The sequence below is a fragment of the Martes martes genome (assembly GCF_963455335.1).
Source record: "Martes martes genome assembly, chromosome: 15".
Lineage (NCBI taxonomy): Eukaryota > Metazoa > Chordata > Mammalia > Carnivora > Mustelidae > Martes > Martes martes.
This window is the reverse complement of record NC_137903.1, coordinates 36,642,053-36,667,043: the sequence shown is the minus strand read 5'-3', so window position 1 is coordinate 36,667,043 and position 24,991 is coordinate 36,642,053. Positions and strand designations below refer to the sequence as shown.

Below are 24,991 nucleotides of genomic sequence, written 5' to 3'. Positions count from 1 at the left end.
TGGCAGAAATGACAGGATAGTCCAACAGAGGAGAGGAACGTTGTTTTATGGAGAAGAAGAAGGAAGTTGGAAGGGGTTGTTTCAAACAAACATTCATGGGAGAAAGGCAGAAATTCAGGGTGATGATGGTTTTTCATTGTCAGTTCTTACAGGAGACACAGTGTACTTTGTTCCCTGTTGGGCCTATAGCTGATGATGATTCTTTCCTGTTGAGGATTCTTCTGTTGGGGGTCTGTCTGTAATGGACAGTTTGTTTTTGTTTTTGTTTTTGTTTATGTTATTAGTCACCATACAGTACATCATTAGTTTTTTGGTTTGTTTTTTTTTTCACATCATTGGTTTTGATGTAGTGTTCCATGACCCATTATATGCATAAACCCCCCAAGTGGTCATTAGAACACATGCCTGCCTTAATACCCATCACTGGGCTACTGCATCCCCCCACCTCCTCCCCTCTGAAACCCTCAGATTGTTTCCTGGAGTCCATAGTCTCTCATGGTTCATCTCCTCCTCTTATCTCCCCTGCTTCAGTTTTCCCTTCCTTCCTCTAATGTCCTCTGTGCTATTCCTTATGTTCAACATATGAGTGAAACCATATGACAGTTGTCTTTCTCTGCTTGACTTAATTCACTCAGCATAATTCCCTCCAGTTCCATCCATGTTGATGCAAATGGTGAGCATTCATCCTTCCTGATGGCTGAGTAATATTCCGTTGTATATATGAAGCCCATCTTCTCCAATCTATAATGGACAGTTCTTGATGTTGAATGGCACCACGGGAGAGCTCCCCTTTCTGGCCTCTCCACTTGCATTTTAGTAAGGTGTCCCTTTTTAAATTTTCATACAGCATGAGCTAGATGCTGGGATTTGTTTGGTGCTCTGGTGGTTCTCCATGTGCATGCAGTCTTGGCGAACCTACTGTGGTCTGACCAACTTGAGCATCTCCTCAGTTCTCATGGTCTCTGCTCTAACAGCCCCACATTGCTGTTAATGATCAACTACCAAAAACTCTTCTGATAGGGTATTAGACAGTTGTGCCAGTGATCAGGATGTTTGCTTACTCATCCTAAGATTGCTCATTTTGTAATTTCAAATGACAGTCTTTTTGTTAGTCCTATGTTGCATAAAGCTGAGTTTGCAAACTAACAGAGTCAATTCTTCTTCTTTTTTTAGATTTTATTTATTTATTTGAAAGAGAGAGAGAGAGAGAGCAAGAGAGAGCATGAGAGCGGGTAGTGGCAGAAGGAAAGGGAGAAACAGACTCCCTGCTGAGCTGGGAGCCTGATGGCGGGGCTCGATCCCAGGATCCTGGGATCTTGACCTGAGCTGAAGGCAGATGCTTAATTGACTGAGTCACTGAAAGGCCCCTGACTCAATTCTATAATTATTAATGTAATTATAACTGAGAGTGCCCCCAAACCATCATTTCTCACATCTTTTTAAAGGTCTTGTGATGATATCAGGTGCTTCTATAAAGAATGGCCACTCCTTCCTTCCTTCTTCTCTGAAAGCAACAAACAAGCATAGGCACCCTGCCCTGACATTCAGGGGCTGGGGTCAGCATCTGGAAGATGTTTAGCTCCTGCTTGAGTTTGGTTTTTATTGTACATTACACAACCATGGCAAAGAAGATGGAGTTAATTTGAATGATAAGACTGTATTTATTTTATCTAAATAGATTTTTAAAAAAAGATTTTATTTATTTGTCAGAGAGAGCATAAGCCGGAGAGCGGCAGGGAGAGGGAGAAGCAGGCTCCCTGCTGAGCAAGGAGCCCGATGTGGGACTCGATCCCAGGACCATGGGATTGTGACTGAAGCTGAAGGCAGATGCTTAACCAACTGAGCCAGCCAGGTGCCCCTCTAAATATATTTTTCAGTTTCAGTTTTCTTTTGTTTCTTCTCAGCATTATTGGTATCAAATTGACTAGAGTTCTATCACGACAGTTGTGCTCTGAGCCTCTTCTTGGGTCGGTTTCTTGCCCATTTTCTCTTTGTCTCCCTGGAGCCATTCACTCTTCTTCTCCAACCTGCTCTGTCTGTGAGGCTGACTTGTATGGATTATGTCCATAGGCTCCCCTGCTTTCTGGCTTCTGGCTGGCTTCAGCTTGTGGGGCGTACCACCATGAGATGGGAGGGAGAATTTATTTACTCTGTGCTATTTATTCTTCCAGTTTCCCCCCTCCCTCCCTCCCTCCCTCATAAACTAGCTGTTTTGCCTTGATTAACAGTTACATACCCAGCTCGCTCTCTTTGGGTCTGGGGAGGTTTGAATGTCTTACTAACCCTGGGGGTTCTCCCTGTCCCTGAAGTTTCCTCAGAGGTGTTCTGGGGGGGCAGGCAGCAGCCGGCTGGTATCCCCTCTTAAGATCTGATTATGCGCGTCTCTTCCCTATTCTAGGTTCTGGGACATCAACTGGGTAGCTGCAAACTTGCCCTGCTGGGAGCATTTCCCTCAGAAATCAGCAGATAGTATATATCATTTGCTGCTGCCGGCACCTCACACGTGCCTTTGTAAATAGTTGCGTCATTAAACACTCCTCTAGGTAACTAATTGAGTATGCCATTTCCCGCCAGGACTGATGGACAGAACCAGTCACTTGTTCTCTGGATCAAGTACTTTCTCAACCTTCTGTCCAGACCAGCTGTAATTCAAGGGGTTGAACTTGGTCAGGGGGTGTGTGTGTTTAGGTACTTCTTTCAACTTCACGAAAAACACCTGTGTTCTGCCTGCTGAAGACAGCGAGTCCTTGCTTTTCCAATCGGCAAGTTGGTCATCTGGAGGCTGGAGAGCTGCTTTCACTTTGCTTCTCCGTCTTTCCTCACTGTCATGATCTCAGAAGTCACGGAAGGCCATAGGTAAACTGAGAGTTTACCATAGACGTTGGAAAGCAGGAACTGCTAGTTAGAAGCACTATTAGGTTCGAGTTATTGGTTACAGTTGTGACCTTGGACAGATGGCCTTTCTCACATGTGTGCCTGGCCGCGTGCCTGAGGTTTGCATGCTTTGCCTACTCTGACCTTTAGGGTGACTCTTGTCCTGTGGGTGCTTCTGTTATTGCCACTCTACCCTTGCAGATGCTGAGGTTTAAAGACACTAAGTCAATGGCTTTCAGTTAATTTCTAATAGTAGAATCTCTGGGACTCATTAAGAACGCAGATTCTCAGGCCCTCATCCCGGGTGCATCAGAATCTCTGGGCAAGGGGCCCAGCGGCTGTGTTTTCCTGAGCCTTCCACACAGCTCTGAAGGCTGTCGCAGGCAGAGAACCACTGCTTTGAGACCCACCCCAGGCGTTTTTTTACTTGAGAGCCACAGGGTTGGCTGCTCGGGTGAGTGGATGGAGGAGGGTGCCTGTTGGAGGGTGAGTGAACTTTTTCACTCACTGAAATAGCCTTTCAGTTACTGTTCCAGTTTTTCTCACATGCCCTTCCTGCCTCATGTGGCAGCTAGTGTTTCAGGGTGTGAAATCTCTCCAGGGACCTGTGGGGCCCTGTTAGCCCACTCTGTGGCCAGATCCCTCTGGAATTTTGAAATTGTGGTTTCCTGTGCTGCACGTTTACTCCCCATCTACTATTCATCTCCTGGAAATGGAGTTCATGCCTTCTTTTTGTTGTTGGGTATATTCCTTTCAGTTTTCAAGCCGTCATTCCAGAGTGAGGAGATACACGGCATGATCCATCAGCCATTTTGAAGTGGTAACTGATACCTTCTGAAGACCAAGGATTCCCTCAACTCTAGTCATTCTCCCTCTGTCAGATGAAATGACAACTGACGTTTTTCCCGCCTAGCGAGCACGGCCGGGGATTGTGCTCTTGCTGGACTTTCAGAGTGTGCCATTTTTCTCTGTTGTTGTTTTTTTTTTTTTTTTTTTTTTTTGACAGAGAGAGCAAGAGACACAAGCAGGCAGAGCAGCAGAGGGAGAGGGAGAAGCAGGCTCCCCACTGAGCAGGGAGCCCGATGTGGGGCTCGATCCCAGGACCGTGGGATCATGACTTGAGCTGAAGGCAGTTGCCTAACCAACTGAGCCACCTAGGCGCCCCTCTGTTGTTCTTGACAAGGACAGAACTAAAACAATTTAGTGATGACTTTGATGTTCTTTATTCAAGAGAAAAGCAATGCATGGACTGGGGGAGTGCCGTGCCTCACAAGTGGCAGAGGCTCTTCTGGAGGGATTTGAGGGCAAGAGCAGTTTTTATAGAAGAGGCAATGTGGAAACAGGGCAGCATGATGGCTTAGGAGGTCAAGGGGTTTCCTCACGAGACTAGAAGGTCTTGTTTTCTAAGTAAGGTAGGCTAACTACAGCTGAGTTGGACGATTGGGATTGGTGTTGTGAGGTGTCCTTGACAGTGAGGCGTAAGTGTGGGCTAACTTAAGTTTACGTTTGTGACATGGGCTGGGCCACTGGTGCGGCCACCATTTTGTGGGTCCCAGCGTATGAATTAGCTATCTCTCTCCCCAACTTCCCAATCCCTGCTTTCCTGTTGTCTCTAGTTATGCCTTCTCTTTGAATTTTCTGGTTTTCTTCTTTTTCTCTATCTCCTTCTGGCTCTTGGTCTCTGTCTCTCTCCTCAATCTCTCCTGCATGCTCTTCCAGTGGGCTTATGTTCTCTGCTCACTCACTCTCTAGGTCTTGCTGTAGGTATCTTGCTCTTGGGTGCCCATTCTCCAGCTGTGACTCACACTCTTGTACTCCCTGTTGGCTGTCTTCCATCTCCCCCACCCCCCACCAATACTGCCTGTCCTTCCATTCCCTCTTTCTCTCCTCTCTCCTTCTGTCCTTCTGCTCATCTCACCCCACTGCTGCTTGCCACAGATTGTCTCTGTTTTCTGTCTCTGTTCCTCTCTGCATTTTGTCTATATCCCCGAGTGTCTGTCTTGATCTCTGCCACCTGTCTTCATCACTCTGTCATCTCACTCCATCTCATTCCTGTCTCTCTTTGGCTATAGTCTCTGCCTCTGTCTCTCCATCTCTGCCTTTGTCTGTCTGCCTCTTTCGGTCCAGTCCTCTCCTCACCTGCCTTAGTAGATGCTCTTCTGTGTATCCATTTGAGTGCCTTGCTTCTCTCCCAAAATCTCCTTTCTCCGTTTACCGACTAGCACGTACGGGGTCAACTGTGCAGACCTCTTGGCCTTATTGTCTTGTTTATTGTTTTGTTCTGAGAGAATCTAATTGGCCTAGCCCTGCCTATGGGTTGGTTGGGCAGTTGTCCCCTCCTGGTCTCGTGTGCTGTGACTAGACCTGGGTGGGCGATGGGGAGGGTAGGGAGTTATGTGATGTGTAGACTATGGTAGGTACAGCTGGGCAGGGGAGGTCAGCAGAGCTTTCAGACACACAGCTATGTCCCCTGAACTCCTTCTGTGTCTGGGACAATGTAGATACTCCAGTATTTGTCATATTAAACTGAGCTGCTCTGAGATTCCTTCCATTCACCTTGGTACTATACTTTAGCTTCACTGAGCCGTTTACCAAGAAAGTTCTAAAGATTTTATTTATTCATTTGTCAGGGAGAGAGAGAGAGAGAGCGCACAAGCAGGGGGAGCAGCCGGCAGGGGGAGAAACAGGCTCCCTGCTGAGCAAAGAGCCGCATGTGGGACTTGATCTCAGTACCCTGAGATCATGACCTGGGCTGAAGGCAGACACTTAACTGAGCCAGCCAGGTGTCCCACCAAGAAAGTTTTAAAATAACACAGGAGGCAAATGTAAAACTAATTAAAAAAATAATTTTCTAACTATTTAATATTCTATACTGCTTACTTTGAGTTACTTTTTTTTTTTTTTTAGTTCTGGGAATCAAATTTTTACATATTCTTCAATGATGGTCAATGAGTTTTGTTAAAAATGCCTATAATATGTATAGATATGCATTAAAAATTATCTTGACTATAAAAATGAGAATAAACCACCTACTTGATTAATCTATTTCACCATTTGTTAGCAACTGAGGACACCAATATTTCTTCCCAGTAATTCAACATATCACTGACCGCTTATTTATTATGTAAACTATCATTGAATCGTAAAAAATCTACACTTTTAACACAATTTCATGGGGTTTTTTCCCCTTCCATCCTGCTTATAAAACTGATTCATCTGTTTTTATTGTTTTAAAATCCTCTAATTTGATGCTGAGTGAAGGTGGAGGTCATGTTTCTGAAACCATGTACTTGGAGGTAGTAAACAGAGTTTTGAGTTTGCTCTTGAAACTGAAGCCTCTCTTTCCATTGTAACTTACTGACTTAATCGAAGTGTATTTATGGGAGCACCTGGGTGGCTCAGTGGGTTAAAGCCTCTGCCTTCGGCTCGGGTCATGGTCCCAGGGTCCTGGGATTGAGCCCCGCATTGGGCTCTCTGCTTGGCGGGGAGACTGCTTCCCTCTCTCTCTGTGCCTGCCTCTGCCTGTCAAATAAATAAATAAAAAAAAAAATCTTCAAAGTGTATTTATGTGGGATATTAAAATTAGAGGCAAAACAAGTGATTATCGAATCTCTTGGGAGTTTGATTTGTAATGTGCCAGTATTGGGCCCTTTATAATTTAAAAGAGTCATTTTCATGGAATTTTATTGTTGGAAAACACAATAGGTCAGAACATGACTTCTGCTGGTATTAAGATTTTAGGTGTTTTATTTAGGTGTGTCATACTGGCCTAGCTCTTATTTCTCTCATCCCATCCTCTCCATTCTTCCAAATATTACCATATCTCAATCTTTTTTGTATTTCTAAAAATTAATTTCTGGTATGGATTTTATTTAGGTTCAGGCAAGTTGAACTATTGTTTTCTTGTCTTTGTCTAGTGCTTATGTACATCTTGTTCTCGTCATTCATCTCAATGATTTCTTTTAATTGCTTTTCTAGTGTTTTGAAAGAAAGGAAAAGATAATTTAAAAAACATATTTTTATTTATTTATTTGACAGAGAGCTAGAGAGCGGCAGGTTGAGGGAGAGGGAGAAGCAGACTCCCTGGTGAGCAAGGAGCCCCATGTGGAGCTCGATCCCAGGACCTTGGGATCATGACTTGAGCCAAAGGCAGCCACTTAACTGACTGAGTCCTGCAGGCCCCCCAGGAAAAGATAATTCTACTCAAACTTTTTGTAAGCACACTGATATCCTTAGTGATCTGTAACAGTAAAAGTATTCCAAAGATGTGTTCCCTTCTAAGAAAAATATCTCTAGTTCTTAGAAGCATATTGTGAAATTTATATTGTAGTCCTCTAAAAAACTGGTGTGTGTAGGGAACAATAATACATTACCGTGAACTGTTTGCTGGATATAGCTTTTATCTGTGTGATGGCCCAAACTGAGTCACTTGCTAAGTCATTGCTTAGTTAGTCTCTCTCTCTCTCTTTTTTTTGGTGCTAATGAGGATGAAAAGCAAATTTCTAATAATTTCTTTTTAGAATATCTCTGTGTTTTGCTTTTGGGGGCAAATGGTAGGATTGGAATGATGCTCTCTTAACTGCGGTGTGACTTGGCTCATGCCCCATCAGCTGAAGAAACTTTACATGCTGTGGGGAGAGGAGCCTTCCAAATTTTAAGAGAGTATTTATTTTATTGTACAAACTGGAGGAAAACTGTGTGGGCTGAGGAAGGTTGAATTTGGGAAACCTTACATTTAACTGCATGCGTTCTTACAGCTAAAGACCTTCAGGGGGTAAAAAGGCATCAGAGGGAGGCAGTAGAATCTATCTAATTTGCATCAAAGACCTGGAGATACAGGGAACTTTCAGATGAGAGCCAATGAATAAATCATGGCCCAGGGACGCCTGGGTGGCTCAGTTAGTTAAGCGGCTGCCTTCGGCTCAGGTCATGATCCCAGGGTCCTGGGATCGAGTCCCACATTGGGCTCTTTGCTCGGCAGGAAGCCTGCTTCTCCCTCTGCCTCTGCCTGCCTCTCTGTCTGCCTGTGCTCACTCTCTGACAAATAAATAAATAAAGTCTTTTTAAAAAAAAAAAAAAAAAATCATGTCCCAGGCAGCCAAGTGGAACCTGCACATTTTCCTGAACAAGGTAGGAGGGACCTGATCAGTTCAGAGACTATGATTCTGTAGGTAGACTTTGGTGCTTCAGACTGGGCCACTGGCTGGCTGGAGGTCACACATTCCATGCGCAAAAGCTATATGTACGGGGTAACTTGAGTGGTTCAGTCGGTGAAGATCCAGCTTGATTTCCACTTGGGTCATGATCTCAGGGTTGTGGGATCGAGCCCCATGTCAGGCTCCATGCTCCGCACTGAATCTGCTTGTCCCTCTTCCTCTGCTCCTCCTCCTGTGTTCTCTCTCTCTCTCTCAAATACATTTAAATAAATAAATAAATAAATAAATAAATAAAATCTTTTAAAAATAGCTGTATGTATAATCAAGAGCATATGTCTTACTTGGATTTTACAGATTCCAAAGACACACGTGTGTATTTTCTGTATATATAAACTGACCTACCAACATGTGATTTCTGTCTACCGTAGACTCCCTTGACAAATGGTACACTTTTACAGGGTTATGGCCCATCATATCACGTATCCAAATCCAGGCAGTTCCGCTGAGCAAAAGCTCTGTACAACATGGTTCACCTGAAATGTGTCACTTCCCACCGAGTTGAGTTTAGAAGGTATTTCTGCTCCTTTTAAAGTGACCTAGACTCTATAGAGTCCAGCATTTAGAGAAGGGATAGTTCAGGGTGATAACTGGTTGATGACAAGGGTGGGTACCCGCAGGTTGTAGAAATGCCATCTGATTTGTGCTTTGTTATGAATCTAGTCACTTAGGAGTCAGATTTTATTGCTACCAGCAGAAGAAAACTTGTAGTTCACCTCCACTGGGACCCAGAGAGCTGAAGTGACATACACTGCCAGTAGGACCCAATTTATTGTCTCCATGATTATTCTTTCAAATGGTGCTCTGGAGACCTAGGGATTGCTGGGGAAGGGTGGATTAATAGGGTGACTTTCACCCTTCTTCTCCCATTGGTTTTCATTGTTGACTAGGTTCCTTGGTGCTTCTCCATAGAATCTCATGGCCTCTGTCTTACTAGATGCCCTCTGCTTGTAGAATGTCCATGTGGTGTCTCTAGTAGTATAGCTCAGGGGTCACCTGGCAGCTCAGGGCTCCCAAGAGTGCAGAAGCAGATTCTTCCAGACCTTCAGAGCTTAGGCCTGGGTTTGGCATAGCATCCATTCTGCTGCAGTCTATTGGTCAAAGCAAATTGCAGACCCACCCAGATTCAAGGGGGAGGAACTAAACCAGGGCGTGAGCACAGGGAGGCATGGATTTTGGGGGGCTACCAGTGTAATCTCAACTGTTACTAGTGATACTTTGTTCCAGATCTCAGAGTCATGGGCCTGAGACATGGAAGGGCTGGTCTCTACTAAAAATATATATGTACGTATATATATATATATATATATTCTTTTAAAAAAATTTTTTTCCCAAAAAGAAGAGAGAAAGTGAAAAGGACTTAACAAAGCACCTGGAGTGTTCTGGAAGGGATCATATTGCCTCTTCCTTTATAGATATTTTATAAAGACTCTCATCAGTGCAATTTGGCAGAGCCAGGAGGCAAGAAAGCAGATGATCTCTGAACACCTTTTGGGATTTTGGAGCTTTAATCCATGTTAATGTGTTCGAGCCCATTTAACCTTCATTCCTCCAGGTTTTTAGCCAAGTAAAGTTTGTCTGAAGGAGCTATGTGAAAGTCAAAATACAGTATCAGCTTTATGACTATTAAACCAGATTGGAGAACATAAAATGCCACCAGTCTCCCTCCTCAAGCCCGGGCTTTAACTTCTAGACCAGAAGTCACTGACCTACTCCTAGAGGAAGAAGCTGAAGATGACAGAGCAGAGGGCTGGCAGACTGTCCCACTAGGTTCTTCTTCATTTTTTTTTTTAAAGTAGGCTCCGCACCCAGCATGAAGCCCTGTGCAGGGCTTAAATTCGCAATGCTGAGATTAAGACTTGAGCTGAGATCAAGAGCTGGATGCTTAACTGACTGAGCCACCCAGGCATTCCCCCCACCACAAGCTGAGACAGATAGCTCAGGCCCTCACTCCACAAGCCACACCAGGCACAGGCAAGTCTGAGAGGTCAGTACACATGGTGGATTTTTCTTGCTTTTGAGATGCCTACTGATAGCTTGACCAATCTACATAGGCAGGTATAAGTGAGAGGGGTGAAGAAAGGGATCAAAGGATTCATTGTAACATTTCTTTCTGGGGTTGCGTACATACTTCTTCCTCTCAGTGAAAGCCCCAGGTGTGGAAAGATAAGTGTTGCCTTTGTGAAATCTGTTTATCAAAATAGAGTTTTATAGAGGTACTGTATTCTGCCCAACTTCGAGTCCTGGAGTACTACCAAGGACTTTGAGGGAGCTGCAGAATTTGTGAGCTATGGGTCCGCTGATTCCGTTAAAGATTTTTGTAGAGCATCATACAGTTAAAAGCATTGGCTGTGGTGTTTGTGATGGTTAATTTTTTTTTTTTAAAGATTTTGTTTATTTATTTGACAGAGAGAGATCACAAGTAGGCAGACAGGCAGGCAGAGAGAGAGGGGGAAGCAGGCTCCCCACTGAGCAGAGAGCCCAACGCAGGGCTCAATCTCAGGACCCTGAGACCATGACCTGAGCTGAAGGCAGAGGCTCAACCCATTTAGCCACCCGGGTGCCCCTGTGATGGTTAATTTTATGTGTCAGCTTGATTCAGTTACAGAGTGTGGAGATATTTGGTCAGATACATTCAGAGTGTTTCTATGAGGGTGTTTTTGGATGAGTGTAACATTGATTTTATTCATTTATTAAAAAAAAAATTCTAATAGGCTTTTTCTTTTCTTTAAGATTTTATTTGTTTGTCAGAGAGAGAGAGAGAGAGCGAGCGAGCGCACAAGCAGGGGGAGCAGCAGGCAGAGGGCGAAGCAAGCTCCCCGCTGAGCAAGGAGCCCAATGCGGGACTTGATCTCAGGACCCTGGGATTGTGATCTGAGCTGAAGGCAGATGCCTAACCAACTGATCCACCCAGGTGTCCCTGAGCATAACATTTTTTTTTTTTTTTTAAAGATTTTATTTATTTGACAGACAGAGATCACAAGTAGGCAGAGAGGCAGGCAGAGAGAGAGAGAAAGCAGACTCCCTGCTGAGCAGAGAGCCCGATGCGGGGCTCGATCCCAGGACCCTGAGATCATGACCTGAGCCGAAGGCAGAGGCTTTAACCCACTGAGCCACCCAGGCGCCCCTGAGCATAACATTTTAATCAGTAGACTGAGTAAAGCAGATTGCTCTCCGTAATGTGGGTGGGCTTCATCTAATCAGTTGACGGGCTGAATAGAATAAAAAGCTGACTTACCCCTGAATAAGAGGGAATTTCTTCTGCCTGACTACTTTTAAGCTGGGATATTGGTTTCTTCCTGCCTTTGGCTTTGAAATGAAACATTGTCTCTTCCTCAGTCTAAACCATGAGCTCTCCTTATTCTTAGGCCTTTAGATTTGAACTGGAACTACACGTCATTGGCTTTCTTGGGTCTCCAGCTTGTCAGTTGCAAATCTGGGGATTTGTTATCCTTCATGATCACACGAACCAATTCCTTATAATAAATCTCTTTCTCTGGTTACACACATGTGCACACATGCACACTTCCTATTAATTTTGTTTCCATGAACCCTGATACAGTGTTAGGCAGTCCCCGTTCTACTAGATATATGGCCTAGGAAAAGTTTTGTCAATTTAGTACCTTTTTGCAATATTTATAAAAATGGGTTAATACTAGTGTCTACCTACCTCAGGGAGTAATGACCCAATGACTATTAAAACATGCAGTCTTGGTTGTGATGATGCCCTTTGCACCAATGAAGAATGGCATATTTCCTAACATTTCTCAGTTTAAAATCTCCAGATCTCTTATATCCAGATCAGGCCAATTCTGTTGCAGCCTTAGGAAATTATGTTTGTTTGGGGTTTGTTTTTTTTTTTTTTTGGTTTTTTTTTTTTGTTTTTGTTTTTGTTTTTTAGTGTTTTGTCCATGCAATGGGATACTTTCCTAATCAGGTTTTGCTTGGCTTCAAAATAACTTTTCATATATTCAGCTTGGAAAATAGTAAATAATCCCAGAGTCATTTATGTTTGGATGTGGAATACATATCTCTCCATTTAGCTAGAAAGTCCGTATCACTTCACTAGAGCCCTCTTATTTGGCATTCTTAACCAGTGGGAGTATAGCCAACCACCTGGAGGAATTAAGGAGAGTTAGTTGAACAAAATTGCTCTCACGGAGTTCTTACACCAGAGTTTATGCACTTTTTTCAGGAGATTCCCACTTTCTGAGCCATCTCCTTTTATGCAGATATACTTCCAGAAGCATGGTAGCAAATTGACTCAGACCGACCTGGGTTCACTTTATTTTTTTATTTTTTATTTTTATTTTTTTTAAAGATTTTATTAATTTGACAGAGAGAGAGAGACAGCCAGAGAGGGAATCAAGCAAGGGGAGTGGGAGAGGGAAAAGCAGGCTTCCTGCTGAGCAGGGAGCCTGATACAGGGCTCCATCCCAGGACTGGGATCATGACCTGAGCTGAAGCAGACACTTAACGACTGAGCCACGTGGGTGCCCTGGTTAACTTCTTTATTTTATTTAACAAAGCTTATCTCTCAGAAGTTCCCACTCCACTGAACAGCAAAAGGAGACTCTGAATGTCCCAGTTAGTAGTATCTCAAATGCTTCTGTTTTAATTATTCTTTTCGAGGTAACTCAGTCTCTTGTGTTGAAAATCCAATTCAGCCCACCCCACTGTTTCCCCCTCTGATGGTGTGTGGGGTGGACACAAGCCACCCAACACGTGTGTGTGGGGTGGACGTGCACCACCTCGGGGCCCTCAGATCCCCAGTACAGAGTCTTATTTCCCCCCCTCCCCAGGTCTTTGGGTCTCTGGTAATGGCCTCTGTTCTGGTTACTAGATGACTAGCAGCTGAGCTTATATTCTTTTCCTTGAATTGAGCAGAACTTGATGCCCTGCCTCAACCCATCACATACTCCTTGTGTGTGTATGTGTGTGTGGTATGTGTGTGTGTATGCATGCATATGTGTGGTGTGTGTGTACTAACTTGATCCTGTCTAGGCCCCCACTGGCTGTGCAGCTCACCTCTGATATTTGCCTGAACCCCTAAGTCAGGCCATTTGACACAGCCTTTGGCTACAGGGTCACTTCACTCTACTGTGATAACCATCTGCTTATGCAACATCAGCACTAGTAGCATAGTTGGGAACTTCTGGATCCTTTCCAGAGTCCATGGTTGCTGCGGGTGGGGGTGGTGGCAAGGGAGGATGCCCAGGAAGTTAATATGGCCAGGTTGGTACCACAGCTCCTTTAAGTCACCAGTGTGAGGTCCTCTCCCACCCCTGAGTGTCAGATGGGGATCTAGGCACAAAGTCTCCCCTCTTCTCCTGTCCTTGTCTGTCACTATGAGGAGGCAGGGCTGTTAGAGAATAGGTCAGCACACTAAATTTTTTGTTTTTTGGGATTTGTTTTTTTTTAAATTTGAACCTCTTTCTTTTTTTTCTTTTCTTTAGCATAGTAAGTTTTAAGAAGTGGAGGTGATAATTTGCAAGTGGGGCAAGAGACAAGCATTGGAAATCTAGACAGGGAAATGCAAACATTTAGATGAGGAGTGATTACGTCCACGCACATCAGTATTTCCTAAGGACATCATTGTAGATCACAAAGTAGAATTATAATGTATGGTAACAAAAATGGTAATGTTGACTCACCAATTAAAAGTCTCATTATACTTAGTATTTTTATAGGAAAGCCATAAATCTAATGTGTTAAAAAGATTTTCATAGAAATGGTCTGATTTTAGTTCTTAACGGCATGAGGGAGACAATGTAATATGATGATTAAAAGCGAGAGTTTTGAAGTCAGATAGACCTACATTCAAATCCTAACTCTAACCTGCTATGACTATGTCCTCAGAGGCTCTGTGTCCTTGTGAGTAAAATGATGAAATCAGTGACACTTCATTTAGTAAAGTAATACCACCTCACAAAGATTATTATGAAGATTAAAAAAACCCTCCCCTTAATATATGATCAAGTCTTAGTATAGAGCCTGGCACAGAGTAAATATTGATGAATGGTTTGCATTCTTACTAATATCTTTAATATTGCTTATGTGGAATCCCTTAGTTTCTGATGATATATGTAGCATTATGGTATTTGTATGGGTAGCCCACAATTTATAAACAGATTGTTTTTTGGAAGGTAATTTGCAAGTCAGTTATTTGTAGTTTAGGAATTGAAGACAATCTAAACTAGTCCCCCTTTCCAGCCAACCATAATAGGGTACGAACATGTGTGCAAGGGGATGGAGCAGGGGAAGGGGGAAAAATTTCCTTCCTGTTGGGGGCAAATGCCTTTGTGACTGGGACCAGAATCCTTTCCTCCATTCACTCCATATCCTTGGATATCACATGGTAGCAAAAGAACCTTGCTTCCTGGCAACTATAATTTCTTGCTTGGGTTAACGCTGAGAGGTAACTATTTTAGAATTTTAAATTCTATAATGAGACTTGCTTTTTCCCGGATAAGACTAATCTGCACTGCAGCGACAAATGGGAATGCTTGAGGAAGGGTGAGGACCTTTAAAGGATGACCAGAATACGTTTATGGGAAATTGCAGCAATACCTGGAACTTGAAATATATCCTGTTTTCATTTTTCTTAACAAAAAATTTAATCAATAAGTTAATTTTTTCTGATTAAATTCATTAAAAATTAAGAATATACTTATTTTTATCAAAGTAGTATATGTTCTTGCTTAAAAAAGTCAAACTGAAGAGCTTATAAAGAAAAACAACCATCCTGTGCCTTTTCCCTCTGCCCATCCTGCTCATCAGAGGTCACATGTTCTAATTTTAGCTGTTTCTTCTTATAGTTTCTGCCATGTCTCTAAATAATATGCACTACAGCTATTTCTAGATGTATCAATTTTAGCTATTAGCTGTTGACTTCCATTAATTTAGCTGAGTTTTTATCTCACTTTATTTACTTTCAACCTCCTTCTCCTAATATAATTATATTACTCCCTTATTGGTTATCTTTGCAACTTGAAAATATTTATGCCTTTCTTTTTTTTTTTTTTTACTATATCAGCTCTAGACACCATCCCATGATTGTTCTCACTTTTCTCTCTTAACTTATCATTTGTATTTTTACGGCATTGGAATTGCTAAGATTATATTTAGATACTTATAGTTAAATATTGCATGCTTTGACTTTGTTGGTTTTAAAAATTAGAAATTAATGAGGTGTTTAGACTGTTGTGATGGTGATGAGACATGGTGTGATTTGGTTTCCCTTCTTGCACAGCTTTTGTTTCTTTGATACTTCTACTTTCTTTTCCTGCCCATTCCCCACCCCCAAATTTTGCACCTATATTGACTTATTTTTTAAAGATTTTATTTATATATTTGAGAGAGAGAAAGAGAGAGCAAGAGCACAAGCCAGGGGGGAGGGGCAGAGGGAGAGGGAGCAGCAGTGTCCTGGCTGAGCTAGGAGCCCAATTCAGGACTTGATCCCAGGACCCTGGGATTCTGACCTGAGCCGAAGGCAAATGCTTAATCAACTGAGCCAGCCAGGTGCACCCTATATTGACTTTTTATGTTGTTTCAAATGATCAGGAATATCATCAGATCCTGACCTCCTTTATCCCTAGATAACTCTCTTCTGGAACATCTGACATCTGTTCTCTGAACCATTCTGTGCTGAATGCTTTCTGTTAGCTTCCTTCCTGATTTCTATATTTGGAGCCACTTTCCCTCCGGTTCTCATGTTATCTTCTTTCCTTATTCCTTCACTTTGCTGATACACATCCCCAAGTAACTTCCCAAGAAAGAATACATAGGAGGGTTGCCTGGGTGGCTCAGTCGGTTAAGCATCTGCCTCTTGATTTTGGTTCTGGTGATGATCTCAGGGTCCTGTAGTCTAGCCCTGTATTGGGCTCTGTACTCAGTGGGGAGTCTGCTGGAGGAGTCTCTCTTCCCCTCCCACTCCTGCCAGTCATACGATCTCTATAAAATAAATAAGTAAATCTTAAAAAAAGTGAGAAATGGCCTTTTCTAGGTCTTTGCACATCTGAATATCTTTATTCTACTCTCACATTTGATTGTTCTAACTTTTAAAAAATGTCTGGCTTTTTCTCATGTTGTTCTTTCTCTTGTTCCTGTTAGTATATATGTTGTTCCTCTTGGATTGATGCTCTATGTCTTATTTTAAAAAACTGTTTCTGTCTCTTCTCTACTACTCTCTGTGAGACTTTATCTTCTGAAATTTATATTGAATTTTTAATTACTCACTTTTAATTTACAGGGGGTCTTAATTGTTCTCTTATTTTTTTTTTTTTTTCCATAGCATCCTGTTCTTGTTTTATGTTTGTAATATCTCTTGAATTTCTCTCAGGACACTAATCAGGAATTTTTTTTTTAAAGTTATTTTTTGTTTCCTATATTATTTCTGCTTCTTTCATTGTCATTTATTCTGTTCTTTTTTTACTCTAATTTTTGTGTGGATTTTTACCTTTTTAATTCATTTACTTTAATTTTAGGGGGGGTGCCTAGGGTAGGAGAGGAAATAAACACATGTTGTCAAATCATTATCTATAACTGGCTATCATTCCCTCTTAGCACTTAACTTTAGTGGGGCATTAGTCATGAAAGAGCTCACTCAGTTTTTCCTAACTATGAGCTCTTTGAGGGAGATTACTTACACTTTTAGGAGTCAACAAGAAAGTTAAACTGATTGGACTTCATATACATTTAAGGGTGATTTAGTGAATTTGTTTCTTTTCTTTTCTTTCTTTCCTTTTTTTTTTTTTTTAAGAGAGAGAGAGGGCCATGTGGGGGGCGGGGCATAGGGAGAGGAGGAGAGTGAGGGAGAATCTTAAGCAGGCTTCGCACTGAACTCCACGCAGGGCTCAATCTCACCACCCTGAGATCATGACCTGAGCTGAAATCCAGAGTCACGCACTTAACTGACTGGGCCACCTTGATTTAGTGAATTTTGTACTTTTTTAAAGGCTTAGTTGTTTTGTTCAAGAATAACTCAGGAAGGGGTGCCTGGGTGGCTCAGTGGATTAAAGCCTCTGCCTTCGGCTCAGGTCATGATCCCGGGGTCCTGGGATCGAGCCCTGCATCAGGCTCTCTGCTTAGCGGGGGGCCTTCTTCCCCCTCTCTCTTTTGGCCTGCCTCTCTGCCTACTTGTGATCTCTGTCTGTTAAATAAATAAATAAAATCTTTAAAAAAAAAAGGAGTCTGGTATTTTATTTTTTTATTCATTTTTTTTTATTTTAATAAACATATAATGTATTTTTATCCCCAGGAGTACAGGTCTGTGAATCGCCAGGTTTACACATTTCACAGCACTCATGATAGCACCTACCCTCCCCAATGTCCATTTCCCCACCACCCTCTCCCGTCCCCCCTCCCCCCAGCAACCCTCAGTCTGTTTTTTGAGATTGAGTCTTTTATGGTTTGTCTCCCTCCCAATCCCATCTTTTCATTTTTCCTTTTCCTACCTCCCCCCAACCCCCCCGCATTGCATCTCCACTTCCTCATATCAAAGAGATCATATGATAGTTGTCTTTCTCCGATTGACTTATTTCGCTAAGCATGATACCCTCTAGTTCCATCCACGTCGTCGCAAATGGCAAGATTTCATGTCTTTTGATGGCTGCATAGTATTCCATTGTGTAAGGAGTCTGGTATTTTAAAAAAAAGAATAACTCAGGAAGAGAAGACCAGCATGAAGGATTATCCACAGCCCCTTTGAAAAAAAATACCTTTATTGAGATATAATTCACATACCATAAATTTCACACTTTTTAAATGTACAGTTGTTTAGTGTATTTACAGAGTTATGCATCCATCACCATTATCGCATTCCAGAATATTTTCATCACCCCAAAAAAGAAACTCCACACCCATTGGCAGTCATCCATCTTCCTACCCCTCCCCTCCAGGCCTCTGGCAATGATGAAACTACCTTCTGTGTCTATGGATTTGCTGCTTCTGGACATTTCACATAAATGGACCAAAAATATATGTGACTTTTTGTGTCTGGCCTCTTTCACTTAGCATAATATTTTTAAAGTTCATCCATGTTGTAATATGTATCAGTATTGTTTCTTTTTATTGCCAAATAGATACCACATTTTGTGTGTCTGTTCATCAGTTTATGGATATTTTGTATTATTTTCATGTTTTGGCTATTATGAATACTGTTGCTATGAACATTCATGGACAGGTGTTTGTGTAGACATATGTTGCCATTTCTCTTGAGCACATATTTAGGAATAGAATTGCTGAATCATATGGTAACTTGATGGGTAACTTTTGAAGAACTGCCAAACTGTCAAATTGACTGCACCATTTTACATTCCCACCAGCAGTGCACAAGGGTTACAGGATGTGGGTTCCAGTCTCTCCACATCCTCACCAACACTTGCTATTGTCTTTTTTATTATAGCCATCCTAGTGGTGTACCTGAAGGGTTATCCTGTCTCCAGAAAAAAGTCGAAGATCTTTGACTATCAAGCCCATCCTAGTCTGGTCTTCCTGGTGCCCTTTGTCTGTTTACGCCAGTCTTTATGTGTCCTATCCTGCCAGACCTTGACTTAGGCTTCTCCTCAGCCTGGAATGTTCCCTTCCTCTCACAACCTCTTGAGTTCACCAGTGACAGGCAATTTCTGTTCATTTCTTTAAATATTGTTTTTGTATCATATGTGTTAGTTACAAGTTAGCATTCATAATGTTTGAATGAGTCTTACTCATCCTTCCAGATTAGAGCAAGTTCAAATGTGACCCCAAGGAGACATGGTCCTTTACCTCCCTCAGAGTTAATAGTTTTATTACTGGTTTCTTAGGTAGTTGTGCACTTGTCTTTTTGTCCTGATAATTTCCTGGAATGCATGGACCATATATCATCAGGCTTGATATCTCCAGGGTCTCATAATGTGCTTGGTACCTAGTGGACACTCCAGAAGTATTCATGATTATATGGGAGAAATGGAGGGAAAAACTGGTTATAGATTTTCAGTAAAAGCATATTTATAAACTTAACAGTTGTATAGATTAACTTCCTGATAGTTGTGTTTTATGTTCCTTTTAAGTAGATGAAAGCATTTTTAAGAATAGATTACCATATTTAGTTATTTCTCCTCCTTTTGGTTCCTCTATTCCTCCCCACATAGATAAGAAGGGATGGTTATCCATATTGTGAATAAATTGTAGATGCTGTTCTAGAACAAAATTAACGTCCCAATTAAATGAGGACATTATATGTCACTACTATTTCACTTTGCATGGTGTGCATATATAAACAAAACCCCTTCCTGTTTACAACAAAAGAAGGGTTGTGTGCGTGTTCTTTTTCTTCCTTTTTTTTTTTTTTTTCTTTTCTTGGGGAAGGGGTAAGTATTCTGTGGAAAGGAGCGAGCCAAGCTAAAATCACGATGATGTTTAAGTTCTGGATGTTATTTGCCTAATTTAAGGTCTTGAAGAGAAAAAGAGGGACAGTTGATTACCTAAGCACAAAAAGTATTGAAGACTTTTGATCTTGAAAAATGTGGGAAGTGGTAAGAGAACACTGAGCATCTGTACGTTTCTGGCCCACTTACTCCCTGCATCTGAAGTGAATGTGGGTTGGTGGGCAGTGAAAGAACTCTGAAATGTGACTTCTGTGGCTACAAAATTTCAGAATCAGCAAGAAGGCTTTTGTCATTGTGAGCATCTTGATCAGGTTCTATAAGGCTCTAGTATTAGGAGTGTCTAGTCACTTCCTTACCAAGAGGAGGGCTCTCTGATATGTGTGTTGCACGAGGCAATCCTCCCTCTCCCTTCCTCTGCCTCTCTAAGAAGACTTTTTCCTCCTGGAATGGGTAAATGCTCATCAGGGTCAACAAGGCCAATTTGTAGCTTTTGGCCAAAGGACTGACAAGGCTAAGATGCTAGATAGAGCTCAGAAGAAATCCCTTTTGCATTTTCTCTTGCTCCAGAGTACCACTGTACTTTCACTGAGATGAGTTAGGACTTGAACATGTCTCCTGGATATCACTGGATTTCTGCAGGATTCATTGATTGGTTGGTTAAGTATGCTTCCTTTGCTGACTTCCTCTTGGAGGACAATTACCTTAGCATTTGAATTCAAAATATTCAGCTCTAAAGAACTATTCTTTTGTATTCCTCACAGGGCCCTCTTCCTGTTCAAGAGACTGTTTTAGAGGGAAATCAAGATACCTGGATTTGTTGACATTATTTTTGTCCTCATTGATTCTCAATTAATGTCTTGCCTCCTGTGCCCCTTCTTTTCATTTCTCCTTCTCCTCCTCCTTCTTCTTTTTCTTCTTCTTCTTTCTTTCTTTTTTTTTTTTTTAACAGATACTAATTTTGTGTTGGGGAATGCCCAGATAGTGGACTGGCCTATCGTGTACAGCAACGACGGATTTTGCAAGCTGTCTGGCTATCACAGGGCGGAAGTGATGCAAAAAAGCAGTACATGCAGGTATTTATGTCCGGGCTCGTTCTGTTCAACATTCTATCATGGTATCTTCTGGAAAAACAAAACGGCTTATGCAGTGTGGGGACTGCCCTTCTCTCATGTAGAGTTTTCTTCAGGAATATTTATGGTAGTATCATCTCTCGTTCATGCACTATACCGGGGAATCAAAGAAGGCTTCAAATGTGGTCTCTGCAATCTGACTGGACTTGTAAGTCACTGAGATGGGCACCTAGAGAAACTCAGGAAGCTCATTTTACCTAGAAAATGGGGACTCAGAAGTTTATGAGGTGTTAGACGAAAGGATAGGAAAGTTAGATGATTCTTGAAAATGAAATAGAAATGAAATATAATTTAAGGTGATTAAATTAATTTTTGAAATTACATGACAGTTTGAGAAGAATCCCTACGATGTTGCAGACAAGGGCCTTGTTCATAGGGCTTTTCACCAGAAAAAGAGAAGAGAACTGAGATTTGGTTGCCTTCTAATTCATGCTGTCACATCTCTGATCACTCACTCGAAAGCAGAGGCAAACGGTGCTAACGGCTCACACCGCCTGGGCATTTGACAGGGTTACTCACTAAGCAGTACCCATGGGCCCAGGTGCTAGAAACGCTCTTTTAAAGCTTCTACAAAGTGTGGAGCAGAGTAGAGCAGAATGAGTTGAGCAGAGCCTGTGCCCTGGCCCTCCTGACGCACCCTCTGTGGTGCCCTGACGAGGTCTTGGTTTAGCACAGCCTTTGGCTCCTCTCACTCCTTACTCCTTCTTTGGAGTCGTCTGTCTTCACTGGTATTTGTGTGATCCCAGACCTGCTGGATCAAGAAATAAAGTCATCTCTGAAAGGTGGAAAAACCTGAAACAGGCATCATCTTCAGATTTCAGAAGTTGCATTTTGGTGGTCTTCAATCAGCCATGTAACTAGTTCTGGTGAAAAGTATTCAATGCTTCAGAAATTTCATTTTCTTAAATTTTAGGTGTTTGGGGCTGGGAAATGGGAAATTTAAGAGTCCCCTTCTTCCCTCAAAGGTGTAGAAATTGTGACTTTTAAATCCTGCAATAAAATTCTCTTACATTTGTGATGTGCTGTTACCCTCATTAGTGTCTCTTTCTGTATCTGCATCTCTGTCAGTGTTTGCATATATACAATTAAAACAAATCGGGAAGTTAGCCTCACTTTCTGGTGGGACCTGAGCAACCTTTCCTTCCCTTTCTTCCTTCTTGTTGGTTCTAACCAGACACTTGAAGAAGATCAGAGCAGATAACTTGCAAATTTAGTTTTCATTCACAATTGTAGGAAACTTATTTAATTCCCTGAAGGTGTCCCTTTCCTGAAGATAAAGAAAACCTGCCTTTGTGCTGGCTCTGTTGCTAATCACTCAGGAGCCTCTTTTGCTTATTTTTTGCATTGCGGGTATCTGAAATCTAACGTCCAGGTAAAGGAAACTTTACAGCTACCAGTAAATTACAGTTTGAGGAAACAGTACATAAGACCAATGAGAGCAGGGTGTGATCATGGCACCTCACTTACTTCAGGTCTCCTTCCTGCAGGGATTTGTTTCACATTGTGAAAGAAATGGCCAGCATATATACCATCATGTCACTTAAATGGAGGTCACTTATCTAGCAAATTAACTCAGAAAGAGAAAGTGGGAGGAAGCTAAAAAGGCAACTGGCTAAGTAAGATGGGCACAGAGCTTACGTTTTTGGCTCCTAGGAGAAGTCCTCTTGTTCTCAGGCAGGGCTAGTTTAGTCTTGATTGAGCCATCTTTTTAAAGATAATGCGACAAGCTCGGTTATCTGTTTTCCTGATTTATAGATGGAAAGTGGAGCATTCCACGAGAGAAGTACGAGGGCAACCATAGATAATAATGTCTCTCAGCAGGCTGGGAAGGGCCGTAATAACAAAAGTGACACAGAATTCATAAAATCAGCAGCACGGCACTTTTTTTTTTTTTTTTTTTTAACAGAGCGCTGGCAATCGCAAGCCTGTAGTAAGCTCAAGGCTGTCCCAGTATCAAGCCAAGCAAGGCCCTTGAGTTGGTGGTGGCCTTTGGGGTTCTTCGTGGCTCAGCAATTCTATGATTCTGTGATTCAAGTCATCACCAGAGATTGCATTCAGTATGTGCAGTTTTGGAAGATGGGGACTATATTGTTTAGGAAGGCATGCCCTTGCTTCCACTTTACCCAAGGCTTGGGGGCTGAGTGTTGGTGTCTTCTTGTTCTGGTCACATGAAGGCCTGAGGTTGTCAGGGGAAATGCTTGCTGGGTCCATGGGGAGCCTTTGACAACTGGCTTTTCCTGCCCCATGGAGAGATGGCTTTTCTCCTCTCCCATGTTGTGAGTGTCCTGTGCCGTGGTTTACTCCACCTAACTGGGAGTGTATCTTATTCCCAGAGGTTCAAACCTTGTTCACAATGGAGCCTAGGAAAATGGACAGTTTTCCTGCCTCTGCTGAGAACCATAATTAGTCAGTAGGAAGTTCTATCTGGAAGTTTTCTCTCATTTTCTTGCATGCTACTCGTTTCTCCCCTTAGTCTACTTTTCTCCAAATGTGAGCAGTAGGGAGGTATATTGGTAAGAATTGTAGGATTTTATCATCTCAATTTTTTAAACCTAATGCCTTTTTTGGGGATGGGGTAGGGTGGGTAGGAAAATAGAGCTCCACACACAGTGGCTGAATCTTCTGTTTCTTTCCTTAGCTCTGCCTTAACGTTTAGAGCATCAGATTGCCCCCTTTGGTGCAATTCTTTGGTTGATGAATTTTTGTGATTTTTCCTATTCTTTTGTTTATTTGTTTGGGAATTAGAAGAGGAAAAAGTCTGTGGTCCAGATTTACTCTTCCATCTTTCCTGGGAAATTTCCCAGAGTTCTACTTCTAAAATGCAAATCTGATTATGGAACTCTCTTGCTTAAAACCTTCCAGTGTCTCCCCCACACTCCCCCTCTCCCCCCATTGCTTTCGAAAGCCATGTGTTCCTTCATGATCTGGTCTGTGCTTATCTTTCTATGCTATCTGTTGTGAAATCTCCCTTCATTGTGTATATTCCAGTTACAGTGAACTGAACTGCATTCAGATTCCAGAATTAACCTCCCTCTCACTTCTCTGCCTTTGCACATACTTTTCTTTTGCCTGGAATATTCTTTTCCCTCCTTCCTGTCTAATTTCTACCAGCTCTTCAGATTTCATTTGTCCCTACCTCTGGGAAGCCTTCGCTGACCACACAGGGCTCTGTGCCTGAAATCTTTGTTCTGTAATTCCGTATGTGTTGGTCACACTGTTTTCTGGTCCACTCTTTTCTGTGTGTCTCTCCTTATTTACTGTTAATTTGGGGGGAGATGGTGACAGAGTGCTGGTGTATCAATAAGTCTTAAAAAATTTTTTTTTTAAATTTAATTATTTTTATTAACATATAATGTATTATTTTCCCCAGGGGTACAGGTCTATGAATCATCAGGCTTACACATTTCACAGCACTCACCAAAGCATATACCCTTCCCAGTGTCCCATCACCCAGCCACCCCATCCCTCCTCACCCCCACCTGCTAGCAACCCTCAGTTTGTTCTTTGAGATTAAGAGTCTCCCTATAGTGAATGTTTTCATTAAGTATATGTGTGTGTTCATTCCACATAGCACAGTGCTAGGTATAGGACAGATGTTTAACATTTGCTGGTACAATACTCAATATTTGTTAAACTAACTTGAGCTTTTTGGTTGATTTGCAGTTTTATGTATGGGGAGTTGACCGATAAAGACACAATTGAAAAGGTGCGGCAAACGTTTGAGAACTATGAGATGAATTCCTTTGAAATTTTGATGTACAAGAAGAATAGTGAGTATTCAAACCATTCTGAACCATACCTTTATGTGCTTGGAATAGTAAAAGAGGTGCTCTTCCTCTGTTGTCTTGGATCTTCTTCTCCCCCATCAGCTAAATGTTGTTCCATGAGGCTATTGTGTATGTTGGGAGAAATGGTGTAGATTGCTGAGTTACACTCTTCTTTACGGAATTTTTTTTTTTTTTTTAAGATTTTATTTATTTGAGAGAGAGAGCGCAAGTAGGGGACAGAGGGTCGGGGAGAAGCAGTCTTCCCGCTGAGCAGGGAGCCAGACATGGGGCTCCATCCCAGCACCCTAGGATCATGACCGAGGCGAAGGCAGATTCTTATCTGACTGAACCACCCCGGTGCCCCCTAATTAAGACTTCTTGATCTTGGGGCACCTTGCTGGCTCAGTCAATAGAGCACATGACTCTTGATATTGAGGTTATAAAATTGACCCTGATGTTAGGTGCAGAGATTACTTAAAAATAAAATCTTAAAAAAAAAGACTTCTTGATCTCTTTTTCTGCCAAGGTAATGTTTTTCTTATTGGTTTACTTATGGTGAGCTGCTAGCTGCAAACACTTGTAGACTTTAAGGCTTCTTGGTGGAAAGGAAGACATGGGACAGTGACTCTGGCCAGATCATC

At 42.1% G+C, this 24,991-nt stretch overlaps 1 protein-coding gene across 2 annotated transcripts in view; it reads left to right on the top strand.

Moving 5' to 3' along the window:
- KCNH1 (potassium voltage-gated channel subfamily H member 1) overlaps positions 1-24,991 on the top strand; it is a gene marked incomplete at its 5' end in the record, with an annotated part of 372,100 nt that overhangs the window by 7,801 nt on the left and 339,308 nt on the right. For both annotated transcript variants that reach the window (XM_080824606.1, XM_080824605.1), the window contains 2 exons: positions 20,403-20,526; positions 24,247-24,353. In XM_080824606.1, coding sequence (XP_080680732.1) covers positions 20,403-20,526; positions 24,247-24,353 — 231 coding nt within the window. The remainder of the gene's footprint in view (positions 1-20,402; positions 20,527-24,246; positions 24,354-24,991) is intronic.